Source organism: Lonchura striata, chromosome 21 (assembly GCF_050655825.1).
Source record: "Lonchura striata isolate lonStrDom1 chromosome 21, ASM5065582v1, whole genome shotgun sequence".
NCBI classification, from domain to species: Eukaryota; Metazoa; Chordata; class Aves; order Passeriformes; family Estrildidae; genus Lonchura; species Lonchura striata.
The window spans coordinates 8,595,733-8,619,089 of NC_140723.1; the positions used below are offsets into that span (position 1 = coordinate 8,595,733).

General features: G+C 52.6%; 1 protein-coding gene across 3 annotated transcripts in view; it reads left to right on the forward strand.

Annotated features, from left to right (window-relative positions):
- VWA5B1 (von Willebrand factor A domain containing 5B1) overlaps positions 1–23,357 on the forward strand; it is a 28,016-nt gene that overhangs the window by 2,574 nt on the left and 2,085 nt on the right. For 2 of the 3 annotated variants that reach the window (XM_085559041.1, XM_085559042.1), the window contains 20 exons: positions 3,059–3,229; positions 3,460–3,621; positions 3,963–4,185; positions 4,360–4,505; positions 4,741–4,872; positions 5,122–5,246; positions 8,196–8,372; positions 11,233–11,343; positions 11,792–11,994; positions 13,751–13,865; positions 15,326–15,511; positions 15,725–15,920; positions 16,872–17,059; positions 19,760–19,979; positions 20,159–20,476; positions 21,101–21,238; positions 21,807–21,935; positions 22,390–22,464; positions 22,827–22,896; positions 23,119–23,242. In XM_085559041.1, the coding sequence (XP_085415167.1) occupies positions 3,091–3,229; positions 3,460–3,621; positions 3,963–4,185; positions 4,360–4,505; positions 4,741–4,872; positions 5,122–5,246; positions 8,196–8,372; positions 11,233–11,343; positions 11,792–11,994; positions 13,751–13,865; positions 15,326–15,511; positions 15,725–15,920; positions 16,872–17,059; positions 19,760–19,979; positions 20,159–20,476; positions 21,101–21,238; positions 21,807–21,935; positions 22,390–22,464; positions 22,827–22,896; positions 23,119–23,242 (3,177 nt within the window). In that variant the 5' untranslated portion in view covers positions 3,059–3,090. The remainder of the gene's footprint in view (positions 1–3,058; positions 3,230–3,459; positions 3,622–3,962; positions 4,186–4,359; positions 4,506–4,740; positions 4,873–5,121; positions 5,247–8,195; positions 8,373–11,232; positions 11,344–11,791; positions 11,995–13,750; positions 13,866–15,325; positions 15,512–15,724; positions 15,921–16,871; positions 17,060–19,759; positions 19,980–20,158; positions 20,477–21,100; positions 21,239–21,806; positions 21,936–22,389; positions 22,465–22,826; positions 22,897–23,118; positions 23,243–23,357) is intronic. The other variant, XM_085559043.1, reaches the window with a different exon arrangement.

Consider the following 23,357-nt stretch of genomic DNA (forward strand, 5'->3'; position numbering starts at 1 on the left):
GCTCCTGCTTTGACTCTCCTTATCCTGTTGTCAGCCACGGATGCCACAGATCCTGTGGTGTGGTACAGCTGGGACCCCAACCCACTCCTGGGAGTCGGGCCCTGCCAGAAGCCAGGCTGTGTGCTCACGGTTTTGCTCTATTTTCCTTTTCAATGGATGAAAATACACCTCAGAGGAGCATTGCTCTGCCCCTGTCTTTACTCCATGTGCTCAGACAGATTTTTGAGGGCATGTCAGCACTTACAGACACAGACGGACACCCAGGAAGCTCCAAGCAGTGCTTCAGGCACCACCCCCATTTTTCAGGCACATAAACACCTTTAACCATCCCATAAAATCCATCCCCAACCTCTCTGGAGTGCTGGGACAGACACCTGCAGCCCTGTGCAGGGCCTGGAGCCTGTGCTCCGGCTCGCAGCCCTGCGCTCCCTGCACGTCACGGGGATGTCGCAGCAGCATCTGCACCTTCCCCATCAGTCGGGCACAGGGTTTGGCTGAGGGTATTGCCTGGAGTGGGATGATCACAGTTCCATGTCTCCCTCCCCTCTGTGGCCAGGAAGAGCAGTGGGTTGTCATGGAAAGGATGCTTACAAAGGAAGGGGGGGAACAAAGATTGATCCAGTAGCAGCCTGGTGTGCCAGCTCCAGAGCGCAGCTGGCCAAGGGACAGTATCTGTCCCCAGCTCTGAGGTGCTCCCTAGTTGATGGGATTACAGGTGTATTTTGAGGGCTGAAGGTAATTACAGGTGTATTTTGAGGGCTGAAGGTATTTCAGTGTTTTCCCTTTTTCCTGGGATGCCAGGTGCAGTGTGAGGTCAAGGAGCACCTGGCCAGGTCTGTGGGATGGCCCCACACCTGCTGTGTGTGGGAGGCAGGACACATTTGGTGGCAGCGAGGGGACAGCTGAACTTTGGGTGTGTCTAGGAGTACCCTGTGCAGCATTAAGCTGTTGGTAATTTTTTTGGGATGCAGGGTCCTGCCAGGTCCCATCCTGAGAATTCAGGCTCTGTGGCCTGAATGAAGACTGAGTGCACATCCCAGAGCAGCAAAAGCAGGAGCAGGTGAAGGGCCAATGCTGAGTTCCTGCACAGGGGAGAGATTCCAGCCTTCCCGCTGCTCCACCTCACTCCAGCCTTTCCGCTGCTCTCGCTTTCCGTGCTGCAGTCACTTGATGGCGTTGGTGACACAAGCTGTGTGGAGCAGCCCCATGGCTCTGCTGGCAGCATCCCCTTTCAAAGGTTTTTTGCCGGGAAGAGCCCTCTGAGCCCTCCCTGTCCTTGTGGGGCCGATTTTTTGGCTGGCACAGCAGTGTGGGCTGGTGCCAGGCTCCTCTGAGGCACCTCAGAGCTGCAGGAGAGGTGCAGCTTTCCTGTCTGGATTAAATGGGACATGGCACAGGGCTCTGCATCTCCGCAAGGATCCTTTAGTGCTTGTCCTGGCCCAGGTGATGCAGAAATCCCTGCTGGCAGAGTGATTCCCATGGGAGCTATGTCCCTAATCTTCCATGGGCGCAGGAGATGTGAGGGGCTTGGATCTCACCCATGGGTCTGTACTGAGTCCCCAGTTCCAAGCTGAAGTCACACTCCTGGAGTCCAAATTCACCCCTCTGGCAGTCCTGTAATGAATTCCTGTTGTGCCAAGCTGATAGAGAGCTTCTTCCTGTTTTTATCTCTTCCCTAAGGTAAAATCATTCTCCCTCCTTCCTCCCTCACCTGGCATTTAATCACTTCCCAATACCTTGATGCCACATATTGAAGTGAGGAGAGCTCCATTATCTCTCTCTGTAGCAGGTGAACTCTTACCAGCTCCTGACTTCCCCAGCCCAGTTGGCATGGCTTGGAGCATCCCCTGGCTCAGGTGGGACCCCCATTCATCTCCTGACTGTGGGGGCTGCATCCTCATGGATGCATCCCCAACCTTCCTGGGCAGCTCCTGGCATGAGCAGCATTTGTGCTGGAAGGAGGGGTGGATTAAATCGGGAATTTAAGGTTTTTGGCCGGGATTCAGGGGCGTGCCTTGGGATTACTGCCCTCCATCATCATCTTCACTGCTGTTTCCTGTGCTCAGTTTCCCTGGCTGCTCTTCCCCGTACTGGACAACCCTTCTTGCTCTCCCTGGCTCTCCCTTTTTTCTTTATGAGCGCCATTTTCCCGCCTGAGCACTCATCCAGCTCGTGGCCTTGATGTCTTCTGTGGCATTTGCATATAAAGGTGGGTTTTAATAACGCAGGAATGAGAAACTGATGTATTTCAGTGCTGGGCCTCGTAAATCACTGCATAAAGCATTGCAGAGCCAGCCAGGGAGAACTGCTGCCTAGCAACTTCTCCTGGTTCCCTGAGGGATCAGGATGGGGCCCTAAAATCCACCTGAAAAGTCTCCTTTAAGACCCTGAGGCCTGGGGGAGAGGATCTGAAATGGAAGAAAACCTGCTTAGGGAAAAGAGTTGGAATGTAATTGGCATAAGGAATCACTTTGCATCTGAATGTGTCGGCTGAGCACAGGGAGGGATGAGTCAGCCTGTGCAGGAAGGATCTGGAGATGCAGGACAGCAGAGCAATGACACCTCCCTGTAATCAGCAAGGATGAGGATGGGCAAGGGCATGGGAGGGCAGGAGCATGTATGGCTCTGCCTGCCTACTCTTCCTTCCCCAGGAGAAAGGAAAACTCTCATGATCATAGTCTTATCCTGGAGCAAGTTGTTGGTTTGGAGGATAATGAGGAGAAAGAGGGACGGAAAAAGATGTTAACCTGTTCTGCTCAGACTCAGCATTGTGGGAGGTGGGGACTATGGACCTCCAGGGCTGTCTGTCCCCAGCCAGGGAGGTTTCATCTGAACCTCCTCCCTTGTGCCAATGGGGATTTGGAGCAAGAGTTTGCTTTGTGTCTTCCATCGGGGTCTTGCTCCATGCCCATCACTGCAGTCATCAAACCCAGGTCTCACCCTGTCCTGAAAGGTCACTCACCTTTCTGTCCTCAGGGCTTCAGAATGAGGTGGCAGAGCCATGCAAACATTTTGGTCACTCGGGGCTCCACATCCATTCTCACCTTTCTCTTTCCAGCTCCCCAGCATCACCCAGAGACCTCGAGGAAGATGCCAGGGCTGATTAACTGGGTGACCCTCTCCCGGCTGCCCCTCATTGCGTCCGAGGTGACATCCTGTGTCAGTGGCTATGCCTTTGGGATGACAGCTCTGCTCACCTACCACAACCCAGATCCCCAGGCTTTGGAAGGCAAGTTTTAAGGAGTGAAGCTTGGAATGGAAACTTTAACATGGCAGTGCTGGGTTTCTGTGCATGCCTTCAACCTTTAGATGCTGGTAGGAAGCACAACCAAATGTATTGTGTCCAAGTCTACAATTTTTAGGTGTGAAAAATCCCACAAGTGGGATTTTTTTCCCACTTGGGAAGTGCCAAGAGGGACCTGGCTGGTGGGTGTTGCTAACACCCTTCCTGGCTGGCAGGTCTCTTTGTGTACCCCTTGGATGAGGGCACGACTGTCGTGGGCTTCGAGGCAGCCGTGTCCCGGCGCACTGTGACAGTGCAGATCAAAGACAAAGCCAAGATGGATGGCACCTACTTCAACAGCTGCAGCCTCCCCCCTGGAAGAGCTGCTGATGGAAGTGGTGAGGGGGTTGAGGGTGTTTTAGGAAGAAAAGGAGGGCAAAGGGAGTGGGGAGGTGATGGGGGTGGCTGGCTGGTGTATGCTGTGGCATCAAAGGGGCTCCTTTTGGGAGGCTGAGGGGTTGTGGTGCTTATGCCAAAAAATGTCAGTCTTATCCATCTTGGAAAGCACTGCTGCTTCTGGGCAGGCAAAGGAGTGATGCAGGAGCTGGGGCTTTTTAGACAAAGCTGATGTGTGCAGTGGTGGCTTTGGGTGTTTGATCCAGGGCTGGGGGTTGTGGGAGGCCTGGAAAGGAGCATTTTCCATAGTTGCAATACCTGGCATGGTCCAATCTCTGTGCAGGAAGGATTATGATGGATGAGGACCTGGAGAGGATTGCTTTTGTGGCCAACCTGGGCATGATTCCTCCCCTGGAAAGTGTCTCCATCTTCATCAGCACCTCCTCTGAGCTGCAGACATTACCCAGCGGGGTGGTGAGGGTCCTTCTGCCAGCTGTGTGTGCTCCCAGGGTCCCCCAGCCCAGCCTGGAGAATGCCAGCAGCTTCTCCAGCCACCAGCTCCAAACGTATGGAAAACCATGGGAAGGGCTCTGTCTGGGATTGATCCTGGGGAATGCAGGGCTGAATGAGCAGGAGCTGCAGGAGGTTGGAGAGTGGCTGCAGGCTTTATCTCTGGCACATCTGCAGTTCCTGGGGGGATAGAACACGTTGATAGGGTTTATTTGGATTTATGTCACCAGCAGGGACAAGCAGCCCTGTGGACTGGGGAGCCCAGAGCAAGGGAGCAGGTTCTGCCTGACTCAGCTGCTGGACAGTGAGGCCACCAACCCCTTTGAGTACGAATTCAGCTTCCAGCTGGAGATCCGAGGGCCGTGTTTGCTGGCAGGTAGGAGCACTGGGGCTGTCCTGCTGCACAAGGCTGATTTATCACATCCCCAAGGCAATGTCCACACTCCTCCTCCTCAATATAAATCTGTGTTAGCAACTTAACAGTGCTGGGGTGGATTTACCAGTACAGGGTTGATGCTGACATGGGTTCCTGTCCTCTGCTACCTTGTCTTCCCTTCTCCCTGGTGTCGCCCACCCTCAATCCCTACTGGCGCCTCGGTTTTCCCGGGCAGGAGTTGAGAGCCCCACACACGAGATCCGAGCAGACGCCGACCCCTCGGCCCGCTCTGCCAAGAGCATTGTGATCACGCTGGCCAACAAGCACACCTTCGACAGACCCGTGGAGATCCTGATCCACCCAAGTGGTAGGTGGACTCTGCTGCCCCTCTGCTGTCTTGCCCCTTCCTGGGATACTCAACTGTAGCTGGATTAATGCTGGTTTTGTAAATATTGTCAAGGTTAGGCTTCCCAGGAGGTAATCCTGGCCCTCTCAGGGTTTTCTGAGCTCTCCAAGCTCACAGATACTGCTGTTTTCTCAACCAAGGGTGCCTGCATCTCTGCCAGACCCAAAGTGTAACCACAGCTGTTCTTTACACAATTCTCTGCATTTACAGAGCCCCACATGCCCCACGTCTTAATGGAAGAGGGTGACATGACCCCTGCAGAGTACGAACGACACCTGAAGGGGAAGAACGATTTTATTAAAGGCACTAAGAAAGACCCCAGTGCCAAGAAAAAGGTGAGAAACACAAGCTGCAGGTGTTAGCTGAGGCTTTCCAAGGGCTGGAGCAGAGCTAGAAGATGATTCCATGTTTTGAGCATCAGATATCACACTGTATCAATGAGACCTGCAGCATCCTCCCTCAGAGAGGGGCTTGTGTGGAGGAAGAGGGGGAAATTCAGCAGTGCTGCTGATAAACTGAGAGGGGAAGGAGCTCTGAGATGGTTATTGTGTGTATAATTAGTGCTAGTCTAGCATAGCATAATTAGAGAGGTGCATTGTGATAGCATTAAGAGTATTATAATTATTGCAATGACATAGAATAAAATATTATTTTAATTGCTCGGTAAATGTTTACTGTTTCTGGGTAGCTGTCAGAGAGAAAGAAGTGATTTTTCTGCAATAATGAGCTGAACTGAAGACAAGGTATGAGAGACTTCTCTTTGTTCTGCTGAGCAGCAAAGAGAAAAATATCTGTGCTGGGATTTCTGCCTCGTCTTTCAGCAGTTCTGAAGGAATGAGTGACAGCCCAGCTCTTTGGTGTGTATGGGATCAGTGGAGAGGAGCAGACAGCTCAGAGCCCTCTGGATTTCCAGGGTGGGCGTCTTCTCCTAAGGGACAGCTTGTGCTTGTGTGACCACAGCTGGCACTGACAGTCAGCTCCTGTTTTACACAGCCAGGGCTCTCCTGTGTGCCGAGGGATGCTCATTTTCCCTAAACTCCTTCTCCACGTCTCTGATCCTGGGTCCCTCTTGGCAGAGGTCCCAGACCTGCTGCAGGGGTGCTTCCCCATGCTGCTAAGATTTCTCCTTTCAGCAGAGACTTGTCAACCCTCCTCTCCTCCCTTCCTTTGCCCTCCGCTCTCTCTGGCAGGGCTGGGACTCCGCAGGCGTCTCCTCTAATTGTGTTCAGCGTGTGGCAGGTGGAACGAGATGAAACTCCCACGCTACGCCTCGGATGGCTCCCTAATTATTTCTGCACATTTAGCATGTCAAATTATCTAAGGGGGGATCATTCTGGAGACATTTCCCTGCAGGAAAGCCACCTGTGCCCCAAGAGGACTGGGAAACTACTGCAGGGAGCAGAGAAAATGCCTGTAATACCTGGGGTAGATGATGGGCTGGAATTGCTGCTGCTCAGAGCAGGACACTGGCCACTTCTTGGCTTAAATTAAATTAGCCCAGAAATTTCAGCAGTAAATTATAAATAATTCTCCTCCCTCTGTTTGTTATGCAAAAGGCTTGGATGCTGTCAGCTGCAGGTTGGTGGGGATGGATGCACAGTAGAATCAACTTTCCTCAACAAAATCTGATTAGTTTACTGTAATTGGATAATGGGTGAAGGGGAACGGAAGGGAGGTGAGGAGATATTTTCTTTTCTGACCTGTAGCAGGTCCTCTGAAGCTGTTTACTGAAGATTTGCCTGTAAAATTCCCTCCAGTCAGTGAGAAATCCCAAAATATGGGCTCATTCTGATCACACAGTAAATTTATGCCATGGATACCCAAGAGCATTCCAGGGAGTTCTGTGGATAGGTCCAGGGCCACAATTCAGTATTTGTACAGAGGCAACAAGGAACACTCTAGTCTGGAATGTGATAAACTGGAAAAGTTGTTAAAGCAAATAATGTCATATGGCTGGAGGGAAACGGAGATGGAAAAAGCCCTTTGATTTCTCAATAGCTGATTAATTTATACCCCATAGCATAGAAGGAAAAGGCAAGAGGATGAGTGGGAGCTTGGCTTATTCCTGTGAGTGAGATCTGTCTTTCCACTGGGTCAGAGAAGCAGCACTCAGGCAGAGGAGCTGAAAGTAGAGCTTGTGTGTGTGTGTTGAGCCACAGGGAGTTAGTGAGTTTTAGAAAATAAAGGTGGGTCGTCAGCTCATAGACTGAGGAATGTGACTCATGGCTGGAGAAAACAAGCCCAGTTATTTGGGGTCTGCTTTACTCCCTGTGAAAGCAACGAGAAAAGCAGCCAGAAAGAGGAGAAAAGAGGCAAACAAAGCCCCTGAGGATCGAGCTGCTGTTGAGGAGTTGTTTCCACACTCAGACTCAGGGATGAAAGGCCATGACTGGGTTGATGTGGGGTCCTGGAGCTCCCTCCAAAGCAGCTGAGGCTGTGAACCTGTTACTGCTTGATACACACATAACAGCACATTATAAACCCTCACAAGAAGTTTTTACCAGTTTTATTTTATCCCATTTGTAATGAATACTTTAAATAGAAGGTGAGAAAATGCAGAGAGCCATTGGAGCTGTGTGCAGTGCAGAGATCATGCGGGCTCCTATCGAGCCATGGCTGGTGCAGATGGTTCAGCTTTCCAAAGCTTTTCAATCCCTACAAAGTGATAAAAGAAATGGGCAGAAAAAGCAGCAAACCAGAGGTGGCAGGAATGAATTGGAGTGCTGAATGCAGCAGATCAAGGGCTGCATCTCACGCTTCATTAGTGAGTGACCATGGAGAAAGCCTCTGGTGTGCCTTGGTGGGATGCTAAGCTATGCTAATGAACCAAGTCTTCGCGAAGGATCTAATGAAATGTTTGGAGAATCAGGTTTGGAAGGTGCTGGGTAGGGCGAGGTCTTTTGATTTCTTCTTCAGGCTTTTATCTGAGTGTGCAGTTGTTCGATACAGTCCCGGAATGATTTGTTGGAGAGGCCCTTAAAGCTTATCTTGTCCCACCCATCCCGTGGGCAGGGACACCTTTCGCTATCCCAGCTTGCTCCAAGTCCTGTCCAGCCTGGTCTTGGACACTTGCAGGGATGGTGAATACTGTGGGAATGGACAGAACTGGACACCTGGATATTGGCCCACCCTGGTGTTGTCACCTCTGAACAAGCAGATTTTGGCCCACAAAAGGCCCTGCACTTGCATTTTGAGCCATGTTCTGATTTCCCTTGAATTGAAATGGGGTGGAGAAATCAACTTCTCAAAATCAACCTCTCGAGCTCTCTCCTGCTTTCTTTCAGATGGAAATCATCAGGAAGCGGCTGAACAAGGACATCCCCCACCACCCTGTCATCATGCTCAACTTCTGCCCTGACTTGAGGGCTGTGCAGCCAGGCCTCCGGAAAGCCCAGGGAGAGTTCATCTTCCTGGTAGACCGCAGTAGGAGCATGAGTGGTGTGAATATCAGCCATGCCAAGGTACCTGCAGGAGGGGAAACACCTGCCTGTCAACAGGGATGAATGAGAGAGTGGGGGTGCTGAAAGCATAAATGTTCATTATCAGGGGATGGGGAGTAATTATAGGCTGCAGTTTAGTCATCTCAACTATGGCGCTCGTTTGGTACCTGCAACAAAGGTGACTCTCCTGTGTTCTCTTCTGCTTCTTCCTATCAGCACATAAAATGTAAAATTATTTTCTTTCCCTCTCTTGCTGGCATGTTTTGTGCATCCCTTTTCCAGTTCTTCCTGTCTCCAGGAGGGCTTTGAGTGATGGCTGCCTAGGAGGAAACCTCCAGGGAGCTCCAAGGAGAGGTGCTGACCATGCATTAGGAGAGGTTTTGCTGATGGGCATCTCTGTGAACCCACAGAAATGTTTTAAATATGAGACATCCCTTTTACAAACACAAATGAACACCAGCAGCCCGGTGGATAGTTATGGGAGTTGTGTTGAGACCTCTGGATAAAAAATAGCATTGTCAGGATATTTTGTAGGTCTGAGGTTCCCCTGTCAGATGTGGCTATTACCCAGAGCCAGACTTGGTGCAGGACCCTGCACTTGGTCTGTTGAACCTCATGAGGTTCCCACAGACCCACTCCTGAACTTGTCCATCTTCTAGCACATCTCTTTTCCCATCTGTCTCCAGTTTCCATGGGAACTGCTGAGGAAGGACAGACACCTTCAGCAACAAGGACTGGGATTCTGGGGAGTCTGCAGATGGCTGCAGCACATCCCATGGAATAGAGAGGCTGTTCCCAAGGGGAACAAGATATCTCTGGGGTTGTGCCCGCTTCCCCCAGCATCTTTAGGAGTCTGGGAATATTGTCCCAGGGTGGATTTTTGCTTTCCAACTCCCAGCATGGCTGGGTTTGGGCACCACAGACTCCGCAGCCTCTGTGGAGGCTGGATTGTCCCCTGGGGATGGAGACCTGCAGGATCAGAACCCTTCTCTGATTGGTCCTGGTATGGAAACCCCATCTCAGGAGGGCTGTAGAAACAGGAAGAAGGCTGTTCCCCTTCAGGAAAAAATATTTTGAGGGAGATTTTGGAGGAGATACCTGAAGGGAGAAACCCACTGACCCTCTTTTGAATGTCCTGTCCTTGTTTGTCACTCACAGACACCAGGGACCTCATGACAAGAGCTGTTCTGAGAGGGTTTGGGTGGGTTTTGGTTGGTGGAATCTTCTGAATCATCCTTAGCTGGCTGGATGCATGGCATGACAGGTCTTGGAGCTGTGCAGCCTCAGGATGCACTCAGGGATGGGGTGGAAGGGCCCATGCGGAGCAGGAGGGCACCCGTCCAAAGCAGCTGGAGTGGAAAATTCAGGGATTTAAATTTCCTGCAGCCATTTCCTTTCCCACCCTGATGCAGCCAGGGAGAAGTGCCAGGCTGTGATGGTGCTCGCTGCAAAACTGCACTAATAACTGGGAATTGACTTTTCTAGAAGCAAACATCCCTCCTTATTGAGTTGCCATATATCTATGGAGTGCAACAGGATCAAGATCAATATTTACCATAAGAAGCAATAAATCTTTCTGCTTGCTGAAATAGCAAGCAGGCATCGCTTGCCCATTTTGGGAAATGCTTTAAGAGAAATATTTGGAAATTTGTATTTTTTCCCTTGTAATGAGTTCCAAGATGAGATGTCAGCACTGAGATCTGGAAGAGCCAGCATCCCGGGAGCCATCTGGGAGCAGTGGTATAAATATATCCTTGTAGGTTTGAGATAACAGCTTGGATTCAAGTACTCCAGAGCCTGTTAAAGGGCAGCCCTGTTCTTTACATTATTCCACTGATTTTCAGTGCTCCAGCTCTGGTTTTTTTTTTTTTTGTTTTTTTTTGTTTTTTTTTTTTTGCTGAGTACTACAGGCTTTAGGAGCTGGGTTGCCCTGGCACCGCATCGGTGCTGGACCCAGGCAGGGAGTTTGCTATGTCCCTCTGTGGTCACTTGGTCTTTGCCACTGGTAGGACAACTCAAGGAGGCTATTCTTGCTCGTTTGACCTTGGCAGCACCTCCAGGGGCTGGCTGGAGGGTTTCTGCTGCCCTCGGCAGACTGGCAGGAGTCTGCCTTGATCAGCATTTAAATAGAACTGAGCTGCTCCTGAGCACTTTGCTTTACATTTTGCTTTAAATAAACACTTTGCTTGAAATTGGCCTCCTCTCCTGCCACATAATTGCTCCTACAAGTTCAAGAGCTCCTTAAGCAGCTCTTGCCCAGTTTCTGTGATCACAAGCTCTGTCCTGCACTTGTCCACAATATCACTGTGACAATTCAAGTTGCTCTTGCCTTATGTAAAACCCAGGAATAGGCATGTTAGATAACCACCTCTGGTAAAGAAAATAGCTTAAATCTGTTGTCTCCCAGTTATTTTAATTGAAGCCAGCTATGAATACAAGAGAATTGGGGCGGGGGGAGGCTTTTCCTTTTGTGTAACTTTAAGCTGTTTGTTTATTTTCTGCAAGTTTAGGCATTGAGATGCATTGCGTGTCGCACTTCTCAATTTCACACTCTGCTTCTCACCCACCAGCTCTGTGCTGCAGCAGTGTGTTGCCAGCACAAATTGAATCCCTTAAAAACAAACAGAAAAAATTGTTCAGTTCTTTGTTGTCTCTTTTTTCCAAAGACTCCATTTTCCTCACTGCTTCAGGTCCCAGATATCATCAAGGGACTTTGAAAAGAGCAGGGTCATATGGAGGCATGGGAAAGAAGCAGTTGGTTTGTTGTTAGGTGAAAGTGGGAATAAGATGGGATGGCTCGGGGCAGAGCTTTTACTGGTGAAGTTGGGGCAGCCAGGGAGGGTCCAAGTGTCCTGATGTCTGTTTGCTTTTCACCCCTCAGGATGCCCTGCTGGTCATTCTCAAGAGCCTGATGCCAGCGTGTCTCTTCAATGTCATTGGGTTTGGCTCCACCTTCAAGACCCTCTTTCCTGTCAGCCAGGCCTATTGTGAGGTGGGTGAACCCCCAGTTCACAGAATCACAGCCTGGTTTGTGTGGGGAGGGATCTTGCATGCCATTGGCAGGGACACCTTCCACTAAACCTGGGTGCTTCCAGCCCCATCCAGCCTGGCCTTGAACACCTCCAGGGCTCCAGGGGCAGCCACGACTTCTCTGGGCAGCTTGTGCCAGGGCCTTACCACCCTTATAATAAATAATTAATACCAAATCTAACCATGCCCCTTTTCAGCTTAAAGCTATTCCCCCTTGTCCTGTCACTCCAGGCCATTGTCCAAAGTCCTTCTCCTTTTGGAGCCCCTTAAGACACTGGAAGGGGCTTTAAGGTCTCTCCAAAACCTTCCCTCCACCTGGATGAACAGCCTCAGCTCCCTCAGCTCTCCTATGGCTCTCCTTGGTGCTCAGAGGGTGCTGGTGCTGACAATTCCACTGTTCCTTTGGGCAGGAGAGCCTGCTTGTGGCCTGCCAGAGCATCAGGAGGATCCGAGCTGATATGGGCAGCATCAACCTCTTATCCCCCCTGAAGTGGGTCACCCGCCAGCCCCTCCACAGGGGCCACCCCCGGCTGCTCTTCCTGCTGACGGGCGGGGCCATCAGCAACACTGGGAAGGTTCTGGAGCTGCTGCGGGACCACTCCTGCTCCACCAGGTACAGACTCACCCCTGCAGGGCCAGAAGGCTGGCACAGGCTGGGATGTGCCTCCCCTTGAGCACAGCTCCATCTCACAGACGTCCCCACTTCAGAGACAGAGGCAGGAGAGATTGCTGCTATGAGCCTGGGAGAACCTCAAAGGGTTTGGAACGAATCCCAGAAGTTCAGATGCTTTTTAAACAATCAAAAGCAGGATAATTGAGCTGACAACTTCACAGCTCTTGGCTGATGCTTCCTGCTAGGAGAGATTGACACGCCAACAATCTTCCTTGCTTTTTTTTTTTAATTTTTTTTAAAGCACATCTGGGGCTGGCCCCAGCTGCTTCCAGGATGGGGCTGTGCAGAATTGAATATGCTGAAAGGGAGCAATGTATAAAGCAGCTAATTTGTGCACAAGCTCCCAGCCTGGCTCCCCAGCCCTGATCACAGGCTGTTCTGGTTTCTCTTCTGCCTCTTTAAGGGGCACAAAACATGAGAAAAATGTAAGAAATCCTGATTCCTGTCCCATCTCTCAGACTTCAGAGCTATCAGGCAAGCTGCTCTGTGGGTTTGTAACTGCACAGAGGTTAGATTGTTTCCCAGTGTAGAGGGCATCCCACTATCCCACCCCTCGCTCTTGCAGAGCTGGAGGGGAGGGTTAAATGCAATCAGAGCTGGAGCGTGGTCTCTGGTGACCCTGGAAGGGAGAGTCCTGGGCATGGCCCATCTTAAAAGAAGATCAGAGCCTTATTTAGGAGGGGTGTGAGGCTGGATTTGCAGGCAGCCGAGGATTAAAACCCTCCACGAGAAAAGCCCCTTGTGCAGATGCAGTTTGCTGCTGAAGGTGCTTTCTTTCTCAGCAATCTACTCCCCTGCCCAAATGCTACATCCCACCCATTCCCATCTTCCTGGCCTCCCTGCACATCCATCCCCACCTAGCACTGCCCTCCCTGTCTGGGCTCCAGCTCAATGTCCAGCCTTCAGCCCATACCAAATCCTGATTCACAGACCTGGGAGTCAGGGGGAGCAGCCTCACCTGGCTTGATCATCCTTCCCTGGGAAAAAGTTTCTTTTCATTGCAAGCAGAGATAATTACTGGATATTTAGTGCTATTGACCACAGCCAGGAGGGAAAAAGAGTTGAACTGAGAGCAAAGCAGCTGGTTTGTGTTTGCAGAGGAGGGGGAAGGCTTGAGGTCCTGCTGGGAGCTCCTGAGTGTCACTGCTGAAGGCTGGTCTCTGGGGAAGGGGTTTGGGGTCTGCTGAGAGGAGGGGGCTGGCAGTTCATAGAATCCCAGAATGGTTTGGATTGGAAGGGACCTTAAAGCCCATCTCACCCCACCCCCCTGCCATGGGCAGGGACCCCTTCCATAGCCCAGAGTGCTCCAAACCCTGTCCAGCCTGGCCTTGGACACTTCCAGGGATCCAGGGGCAGCCACAGCTTTCCTGGGGAACCTGTGCTAGGACCACCCTCACAGAGAAGAATTTCTTCCCAATATCCAGTCTAGCCCTGCCTTTTTCAGCTTAAAACCATTACCCCTTTTCCTGTCACTCCATGACCATGTCCAAAGTCCTTCTCCAGCTTTCTTGGAGCCCCTTTAGGCACTGGGAGGTTCTCAACCTTCCTGCCACATACCTTTTTAGGTTTATTCTGCTGGACATAGCAGTGGGATAAAGCCAGAGGGAGTTTCTGCCTGAGGGAGTGTGGAAGCTACAAGGGGCTGGGGGATGGCTTTTCCTTTGGATCCCGACTGATTCTCCCTGTCCCTTTGCAGGTGCTACAGCTTTGGCATCGGGCCGAACGCCTGCAGGAGGCTGGTGCGGGGTCTGGCTGCCGTGTCCAGGGGCGTCTCCGAGTTCCTGGCGGAGGGCGAGAGGCTGCAGCCCAAGGTACAGCCCCGCTGCTCTGGCTCAGCGAGGCGGCTCCCAGCGGGTTCATTCCCCATCCTGGCCCTGCCTTGCCAGCCCCCCACCTCAGCGGGTGGGCGAGCAGCATCTCCGTGTCCCGCCGGAGGGAGCGGAGGGTGCGTTTGCCTCCGTGTGGGTGCTGCAGCTCTGCCTTCGAAGGCAGCTCTGCCTCAGATGCAGCGAGGGCACTGGGACCGGCATCAAAGCAGCCAATTAGTTTTGAAGTCGGGCTCAGCCCTGGCGTTGCCCGGGCGAGAAGGACGCGGGGTTGGAGCGGGAGGAATGTGATAGCTTTGCTTATTAAGCTGACTTTAAAGCCTCTCCATTCCCTATCTCCCCATGAAGAGTAAAACCGTGTGCTTGAGATCTGGCGTAGGGATGGCTCTGTCTCCTGGTGAATGCAGAGACCAGCCTGTCACCTGCTGCTTGACTAAACCCAGAGAGAATTGGGTCTTTAGCTCTTAAATGTCTCCAAAAAACCAGCTCCTACCTTCTTGATCTCTCGAAGAGTTCGGCAACTCCACCCTCTGCAGGAGCCTGGAGCACGTAAAAACCTCTCTAAGACAGAATGGCATCAACATTTCTGATGTAAATTAAAAGCAGACAGTGAAGAGAGAGCTGTTTAATAAGAGCTATTAATAAGAGCTTTGCAGGCTGTTCAGCTCGGTGCCTTCAGCAGTCTGAGGTGTCAATTAATGGCCTTATAAAACACAGCCTGGTGTGTCTTCCCAAGCCTGTAAAAAAGCAGGGAACAATAGGGAATATTTGAGCTATTCTGTCTCTAAATCTGGTGTTCAGTTCCCTTGGCATGCAGGGAAGCTCACGTAGATGGCTCCCTGGGAGATTTGTCCATGAGGTATTCAGGAATATTGGTCTTCTCCACGTGTGTAGCTGGCAGAGCATTGCTGATCTCTGGCAGTGGCTTGCTGATCTCTGGCTCACTGTGCCAGCAATGAACTGTTCCAAAAATATCAGTGTGTGAGTGCTGGGCTCGGGACAAGGGCTGGGGCTCAGCCTGTTGAAGGCTGACAGCATTTCCTGGGTGCTAGAGGGGAGCAAGGGATGCTGCCTCACATCAGAGAATGATCCCTCAGGCCAATAGCTCCCACCTTGCTCTGGGGTGGCAGCATGTGTGAGATCAGCCCTGTGCTTCATCACTATCTACTCATGGTAAAAAATCATGGAGTCATTTAGGTTGGAAAAGATCAACCATTAACTCAGCTCTGTCAAGTGTAATTGTGCCAAGGAGGTGGGGGTGCTGGGATGGACGTCAGAGTAGACTAAGAGGAAGCAGACAGTCAGGAGACGGCAGGAATCAGCTGATGGGATTGTTTGAGGGAACGTTCCCCTTCCCTGCAGCACGTGGCACGTGCACCACGGCTCACACCATGTCCAAGTGACACCATACCCACTGTTGAACCTCTTCCCCCTGCCCTTTGCAGATGATCAGGTCATTGAAGAAGGCGATGGCGCCGGTCCTGAGTGACGTGTCCGTGGAGTGGGCCTTTCCTGAGAGCACTGAGGTCTTGGTGTCCCCTGTCAGCAGCAGCTGCCTGTTCCCTGGTGACCACCTGGTCAGCTACGGTGTCATCTGTGACACCTCCCCGTACCTCTCCAACCCCAGATCTGTGAGTCTGCGGGGCTCTCCCGGGAGGGGGGGTGTTGTTGGCTCTGTGCATGGTCAGGGGGTGTCTCCTGCTTCCCAGCTGTGTCCTTAGGGGAGGTGTGGGCAGGACTTTGGGGGCACTGGTGGCTAAGGATGCTGGTGCAGCCTGTCTCAGCTGGGAGCCGGTGGACAGACACGGTGGTGGGACCTGTTCCCTCTCTGTGCTTCCCCCCAGGACAAGAGGCGGCAGTACAGCATGATGCATTCCCAGGAGTCGGGCAGCTCTGTTTTCTTTCACTCCCAGGAGGAGGGAGCAGGCTTGGAGAGCTGGAACTACTCCAGAGACTCGGAGGGGTCCTGCCCCGCCGAGCACTCCCCCGACCACCTGGGCGTGGGCAGAGATCCTGGGGGAGAGTCGGACATGGACACGGGTCAGATTTTCCTCTGTACATGCTGGGGGGTGATGCCCCTGTCTCTCTAGTCAAGCTCCTCTCACTGCTCCCCCTTTTTTTTTTTGCCTGATTTATACATATCTTCAGCTGCAAAGAGCTGGAGGAGTTTGCAGGAGAGATGACAGCTCTCCTGAGGCTTGAGCAAGTCTGCTTTGGATGTTGTATCCAAACCTGTCAGGAAATCAAGGGAAGCCCTGGTGAGCTGGGTTCCCTGGAGATTTTCAAAGCAGCTTTAGCTTTAGCCACATAATTATTTACAAACTTCCCAAGCAGTGTGAGGAAGAGTGGAGTGAGCAAATGGGTATCCTTGCTAGACCATCCCTGTACCTGCAAAGCAGCTTCCCAGTCAGGAGAAGGGGAGAATGGATCCAAAGCCCTCTCCCCAGGGTGTCACTTCCCCCCACCATGGCCTGGCTGGGTGTTTGTTTCAGCAGCATGTGGCATAAAGCAGCTGGTTGCACCCTGGAGCTGGGGAAACCTCTGTTACTCATGGGATGTTCTTCCCTTTTATTCCGAGAGGATCTGTACTGTGCATCCCCTCAAACTTGTCAAAAGCAATGAGAAATCATGTCTTTCCAAGGCAAATTTTAGTCATGCTCTGACAGGAGCGTGTCTGCACTAATTAAATTTCATTAGTAAACCCTTTGTCTTCTCCAGGGAGGTTTGGGGAAATGCAGTCAGGCTTTTTTTGGCTGAAAACTCCTCAGACAAAACCTTCCCAACCTGCTCTCTTGACATACCCAGGAATTTTGTGCTTCTATTTCCTTTTGTGGTTTCGTTGCTTTGCTTAAACCTTTGCAGGGCTGAGTGTGACCCCCTGAGCTTTGGCAGGACCTTGGTGAGAGCTCCCTGCCTCCCACTGTGAGCCAGGGGGGTGATGCTGGCTGATCCCACCCCGGAGTGGAGCTGATCCTCTCTCCCACCGTTCAGGAATGGACGTGAAGGTTCTGTCCAGGAGACGGGCGTACAGCACCACCCAAATCTCCGACCACGAGCCTCGCAGGAAGGTGCCCACAGCCAGTGATCCTGGCACAGCCCTGGTGAAAAACCCCCTCCGGAAAACCCAGCTGCAGGACCTGCAGCAGGTCAGCCCCGAGCCCTGGCAGGTGGATTTCCAGGTAGGTGATCCCCCGAGAGGCTTTGCCTGCAGGTGGAAGCCAGCAAAGAGAAGGTGGAAAATATCAGGTGGATAAGAGCCTGAAGGAAAGGGCCTGACTCATGCTTGTCCTAAAATATTGATATAGCTATAGGTAATAGATACAGCTCTGCAGCACATCATGAACACTGGGGAAACGAGCCAAGCAGGGAGCAGAGTGCCATCCTGATATCCCATAGCAGTCCCTCCCCATGGGAGCCTGCTTTTTCCCTGCTTCTCTTCCCCTTAGCAGCCTGTGCTTTGCCTTGCTGCTCCTCTGGTCCTTCTTAACTCCCTACAATTTAGGATTCAATCCTCCCCATGGCTGTGGTGCTTCTGTACCTGGCAGGGAAAAGGAATTCAGTGCCAAAGCAGATTCCCAGCTGGATCCATCGCCTTAGACAGCATTGGGATGAGATGTGAACCTGTGCCATGATACATCTGCTGAACAGGGTTTTGTCCCCTACCTGCAGCAGGTAGAATTTGGGCAGATTTTTTAGCTGATCTTTGGGAAGGATAGGGATAGTTTTCTCTCATGCTTGGCATTGCCAGGATGCTCTGCTCTGCAATCAGCATCTGCAGGGCTGGGAGGACCAGCAGCACTTGTGTTCCCATGGAAACTCAGAGATGTCGGGGACTTTGATTTCCCCTCTGCTGTGGGTTAGAGATCACTGGGTGAGGAGTGGGAGGGGAGATGAGGGGTCAAAGGAGAAAGCAGGGCCAGGGCTCCAGAGGGAGGGATGAGACCTCTGCCCTCAGGCTACAGCAGTGAGGGTGGTGAACAGCATCAGTGACCAAGAACAAGCAGGTTTTAGAGCCACTGGCACCATTCCCTGTATTGGGAATGTCCCCAGAGCATCCTCCTGCCCTCGGTGTGCAGGCAGGGGTGGAACTGGCTCCCTTCTGGAGGGCAATAAATGGTTAACAGCATGCAGCCTGCTCTTAATTAAATGCAGCCTGGTTTTGCTCTCCCTCCTGCTGCCAGGGCTCCCAGCAGCTGTCCCAGCTCCCAGTCCTGCTGCCAGGGCTTGACATTTTCAGGGGTGTGAAGCCGAGCCCTCAGCTCATCTCCACGCTTGCCATGCTGGGAAGGAAAGGTCAGCACCAGCCATGGGCAGCTTAAACCCCCAGCTCCATTCCCAGCTGGTTTCCTCTGGCTGGGAGGAGAGCTCAGGCAGGAGGAGGAGCAGGTTTGGAACAGAAAGAGTCTGGCAGGATGTGTCAATATTAGCTTAGTAGATCACACCTGAAGCTGTCCTGCTCCCAGTTTTGCTGGTGGTGTCATAGAACAACAAAATTTAGGTGGTGGTGGTGGAGGTCATACATGTCTGTCACTCAGAGAAATCATCCTTCCATCCACCACATTCTACCACCTCTTTTCCTTGCTGGTGATGTCCTAGGAATATAGAGTCTGTCTGTTTTAGAGGGATCTTCCCACAGCCCTAGGGACAGGGATGAAACCCAGGCCTTGCAGAGGGGAGCATCTCTGTGGAATGTGGCACCAGAGGTGCTGGAGTGGGGGATTCATGTCTCCTGAAAGTAGAGAAACAGTCTCATTAAAAAAAAAAAAAATATCTTTTTATCTTTTTCTCCCATCCTCTGCACCTCTCTCCTTTCGTTACTAAGCAACTGGTCCTTGATCTTTCTGTCTCTCTTCTTTTCTTTGGTTCCCAAGTGAAGTCATTAAAATGTCTGGAGGGATGAAACTCATATTTCACCTTCTGTGTGTCTGGGGAAGGAGCCCCTGGGGCCAGAGTCCCTTGGGGACACCCCAAGGTCTGGTAGAGGGCTTTGTCTGGGTACAGATCCCAGCCAGGAATGGGCAGAGGGAGGACCTGTGTGATTGCATCCCTTGCAGGGGTCAGGCAGGGAGTAGATGGGATCAGAGGGGACAGAGCAGGTCCGTGCATGGAGCAGAGGGGATCAGAGGGGACAGAGCAGGTCCATGCATGGAGCAGAGGGGATCAGAGGGGCCAGAGCAGGTCCATGTGTGGAGCAGAGGGGATCAGAGGGGACAGAGCAGGTCCATGCATGGAGCAGAGGGGATCAGAGGGGACAGAGCAGGTCTGTGCATGGAGCAGAGGGGATCAGAGGGGCCAGAGCAGGTCCATGCATGGAGCAGAGGGGCCAGAGCAGGTCCGTGCACAGAGCAGAGGGGATCAGAGGGGACAGAGCAGGTCCGTGCACAGAGCAGAGGGGATCAGAGGGGCCAGAGCAGGTCCATGCATGGAGCAGAGGGGATCAGAGGGGCCAGAGCAGGTCCATGCATGGAGCAGATGGGATCAGAGGGGCCAGAGCAGGTCCGTGCACAGAGCAGAGGGGATCAGAGGGGCCAGAGCAGGTCCATGCATGGAGCAGAGGGGACAGAGCAGGTCCATGCATGGAGCAGAGGGGATCAGAGGGGACAGAGCAGGTCTGTGCATGGAGCAGAGGGGATCAGAGGGGCCAGAGCAGGTCCGTGCACAGAGCAGAGGGGATCAGAGGGGCCAGAGCAGGTCCATGCATGGAGCAGAGGGGACAGAGCAGGTCCATGCATGGAGCAGAGGGGATCAGAGGGGCCAGAGCAGGTCCATGCATGGAGCAGAGGGGACAGAGCAGGTCCATGCATGGAGCAGAGGGGACAGAGCAGGTCTGTGCCATTGCCTGCAGCCGGATCCAGCCCCAACATCTGCTCTGCTCACAGCCCCTCCCGGCCATCCCACATGGCTCTGCCGCCAGGATCCGTGGCACAGGCGCCCGGCGCCCGGCCCTGCTCCAGCACAGCTGTGTGTCCTTCTGCCACGACGCCGCCGCCCTGGCACTGCCCGACGGGCTGCAGGAAGCCCCGGCAAGGGGCTTGGGAGCACTCGATGCCATCAGGAGCCTGTGCTCCTCATCAGACAGCCGGAGCCCCGGGGATCTGGGTAGGTGGGAGAGGGGGAGGCACAGCCAGCCTCGCCTGTCTGTGCCGGGTCTGGTGGCATTGCATTGCGCCCTGTGCCACCATGTGAAAATTGGGAAGGATTAATTACGGTTTTGTGGTGCCAGTGGGGAATTCAGCTCCCAGGGAGGTGGTTAATGATCTGCTCTCCCCTCTCTGCAGAGTCTGCCCAGCATCCATCCCTCACCTTTGAGACAGAGACCTTCTCTGACTGGGAGCCCCAGGACCTGGATATCGGCACTGCCTGCAGCTCCCCGTGCTCCCCCAGGACCCTCTGCAAGGCAGTGGTCAAGGGGCTGAGGAACAATGAGCCCGTGCAGTGGGAAGTCACGTTTGATATCCACCCTCTGTTGAGGGAGCGGGAGAGGCAGGAGGATGGTGACACAGACCTGTGGAGTGAGACCTTCCACCACCTGGCAGCCAAGTCACTCATCCAGGACTTCGAGCAGCTCGCCGAGAGGGAGTGTGAAATCGAGCATGGTAATGCACAGCTGGCTGCAGGCAGACCCTGCCTGACCTCGGGAAGGCTTTCCAGCACTCTCAGCAGCCTCTGGAGTGAAAACAAAAGCTGCTGGTGGTGAAATATTAGAATGTCTCACACAACTCCTAAATAACAGCCCTCTTCAGCTCCCTTGTGCTCTGCTACTTCTGCAGCCTTGCTGCATGTGATTATTCCCGAGCTCATGTTCCTTCCCACTCCTCAGGAGCAGGGGTTGGACAATGAGAAGGTTGATGATCCTTGAGGGTCCCTTCTGACTCAGTATGTTCCATGATTCTGTGATCCCTCTGCTTCATGCATGAGGTAACATGGTTATTTTTAAGAAGTTGGTCACTTGGAGCTGGAAAGTGGCATCCAACTTCAGCAGGAGCCACATCACTGCCCTAGGCCACACTGGACTGTGTCAACCCTGTCCTCTATGAAGTGCATCTGGACTTGTAAAATGAGAGCAGGAGTAGCAGTAGGCAGAATTTAGAGAGGTAAAGGGATACAGCCCCTGCTGGGCATGGATCCCCAAGCATGGAGCTGGGTGTGGGAGCTGGGTGTGAGGGGTGGGGGAGCCCTTGGACCCGTGGAATCTGACCCCACTCTCCCTCCCGTGGCAGGGTCTGGGCGACGGTTCCAGCTCAACGCTGTCCACACCAGCAAGGCCTGTAACATCATCAGCAAGTACACAGCCTTCGTGCCTGTGGACCTGAGCACCAGCTCCTACCTGCCCACCCTGGTCCAGTACACCCACACAGGTAACGTGGGGCTGGCACAGGGGTGGAACCTTCTCCTGGCAGGGAAGGTGGCACTGATAAATGTCTCTCAGGGCAATGAAGTCACAATGTGCTACGAAGCCACAGCACAATTTGGCACCAGAGCCATACCTAAGACTGTGGCCAAGCTCTTGGTGGCAGAAACCTCTTCCCATGGCCAGGGAAAAGGTCTGCTCTGAGGTCTGGATACCCAGACATGACCAGAGAATCACATAATGTTTTGGGTTGGAAGAGATCTTAAAGCTCATCCTATTCCACCCCCTGCCACCACCTCCACTATCCAAGGCTGCTCCAATCTCTGTCCATCCTGGCCTTGGACACGAGGGAGCATCTCCAGCTTCTCTGGGCAACCTGTGCAAGGGCCTCACCACTTTAATATAAAATAATTTCTCTCCAATAGCCCATCTAAACCTACTCTCTTCCAGTTTGAAGTCATTCCCTCCTTGTCCTGTCACTCCAGTTCTTGACCAAGTTCATTCCACAGTTTCATTGCCACCATCTGTGTGCCAGTCCCTCTCCAACACTGGCCATTCTCTTCTCTCGTGCTAAGGTGCAACATCCAAGCAAGACAACCAGAGGAAACAGAAGAGTTCAGGAAGCAGAAGACATCGTGGCTGTTCCCCTGGGCGTCCTCAGTCAGCATGTGGCCAGAACGGAGACTATGGATTTAACAGCATGAGTAAGGTTCCCTGGGTTTTTATCTCCTTCCTGGTGTTAGAGATCTCAGTGGTTTGGGACACCTTCTCTGGTCTTTTTAAATTCTGCCTTCCCCTTTGCATGCAGTGCTCACCAGACAGACTGGGGCTGACCCTGGAATGGAAGCTCCTATTTCTCCAAACCCCTGAAATGGCAGGTTGTGCTGCTGACAATGCTCGGGAGTTAATTGGCAGCCGTACGGCGGGTAGCACGGAGGATGAAACGAGTGTAATTAGAGGCAGGGGGGATGTGAGACACTCACTTGTCACCAAATCCTTCACTAATGAAGACGAGTTGGATCAGACCTTGTCTGGCACTGTCAGAGCCAGAGCTGGTTTAACAGAGCCCCAAAGAGGTTCATTAACCCCATCGTGCCGTGGGAGGGAAGGTGCTGGTTTTGGCTGGGTGCTGTTGCTGATGTGGTTCCTCGGTTGCAGATGCTGAGGAGAGCAGCCCCTCACCCTCCAACACCCTGTCCTCATCTGCCTGGGAGCACTGCCGTGTTCCTGAAGGTAGGGAACGAGCTGCTGGCACTTGGTGCAGCTCCATCGAGTCTGTGGTTTGGGCTTCTGCTGAGTTTTGGGGAATTTTATAAAAATGTATGACCTAAAACTACGCTTGTGAGCACAGGGCCTGACTCATTCTGAGGTGCAAAGGATGGAACCTGATGTGGCTTTTGGTATAAATCTCCCACAGGTTATTTTTTAAGAGGTGTAGGAATTTTATTATCTGTATAGGAAAAATGAGGCAAGGGGAGAGGAAGAATTTTGCCAAAGATTCAGCAGCCAAACAAGCCTAAGTCCTGGGACCCTGACTCTGCTCCCTGTTGCTCCCCTGTGGCACCTTGTAACCCCAGCACTGTGTTTCTCCCCAGGGCCTCTCCACAGCCTGTCTGCTTCCTCTGCACAAGCCCAAAAATCCATCGAGAGGCTCTTTGCTGCCAGGTATGAGCCAGCTCAACCTTCCTCTGACCTCAGCAGGTGCCTTTCACCTGTGTGGGTCCAATGTGAACACAAGCCAGAGGGAGAGGAGGGACCCCCAGGGGTGGCAGCTGGAGCTAGGACTGAGTGTGGTGCCAGTGTCTGGGGAGCAGGGGTGGTTTTGGAGGGGAGGGTGGGTGTCAGGATGAGCACAGAGGTCACTGACACCTTTTCATCCTTTCACAGGCTGACCCTCAATAAAACCATGCTGCTGGTTCGAGCTGCCAAAGGCTTCATGAGTAAATCTCCAAGCAGAGGGAACAAAGCTGGCTCTGAGGGTGACAGTGAGAGCATGGACTACCTTCCCCTGGTGAGCAGCTCCTCCCTGGGTCTTGTTGGGGTTGTGTGGTCACTGCAGGGGAGCAGAGGAAGATCCCCCAAATCTTCCTCCTGCTGTCTCTGACAACCATGTCCAGTGACCTGCT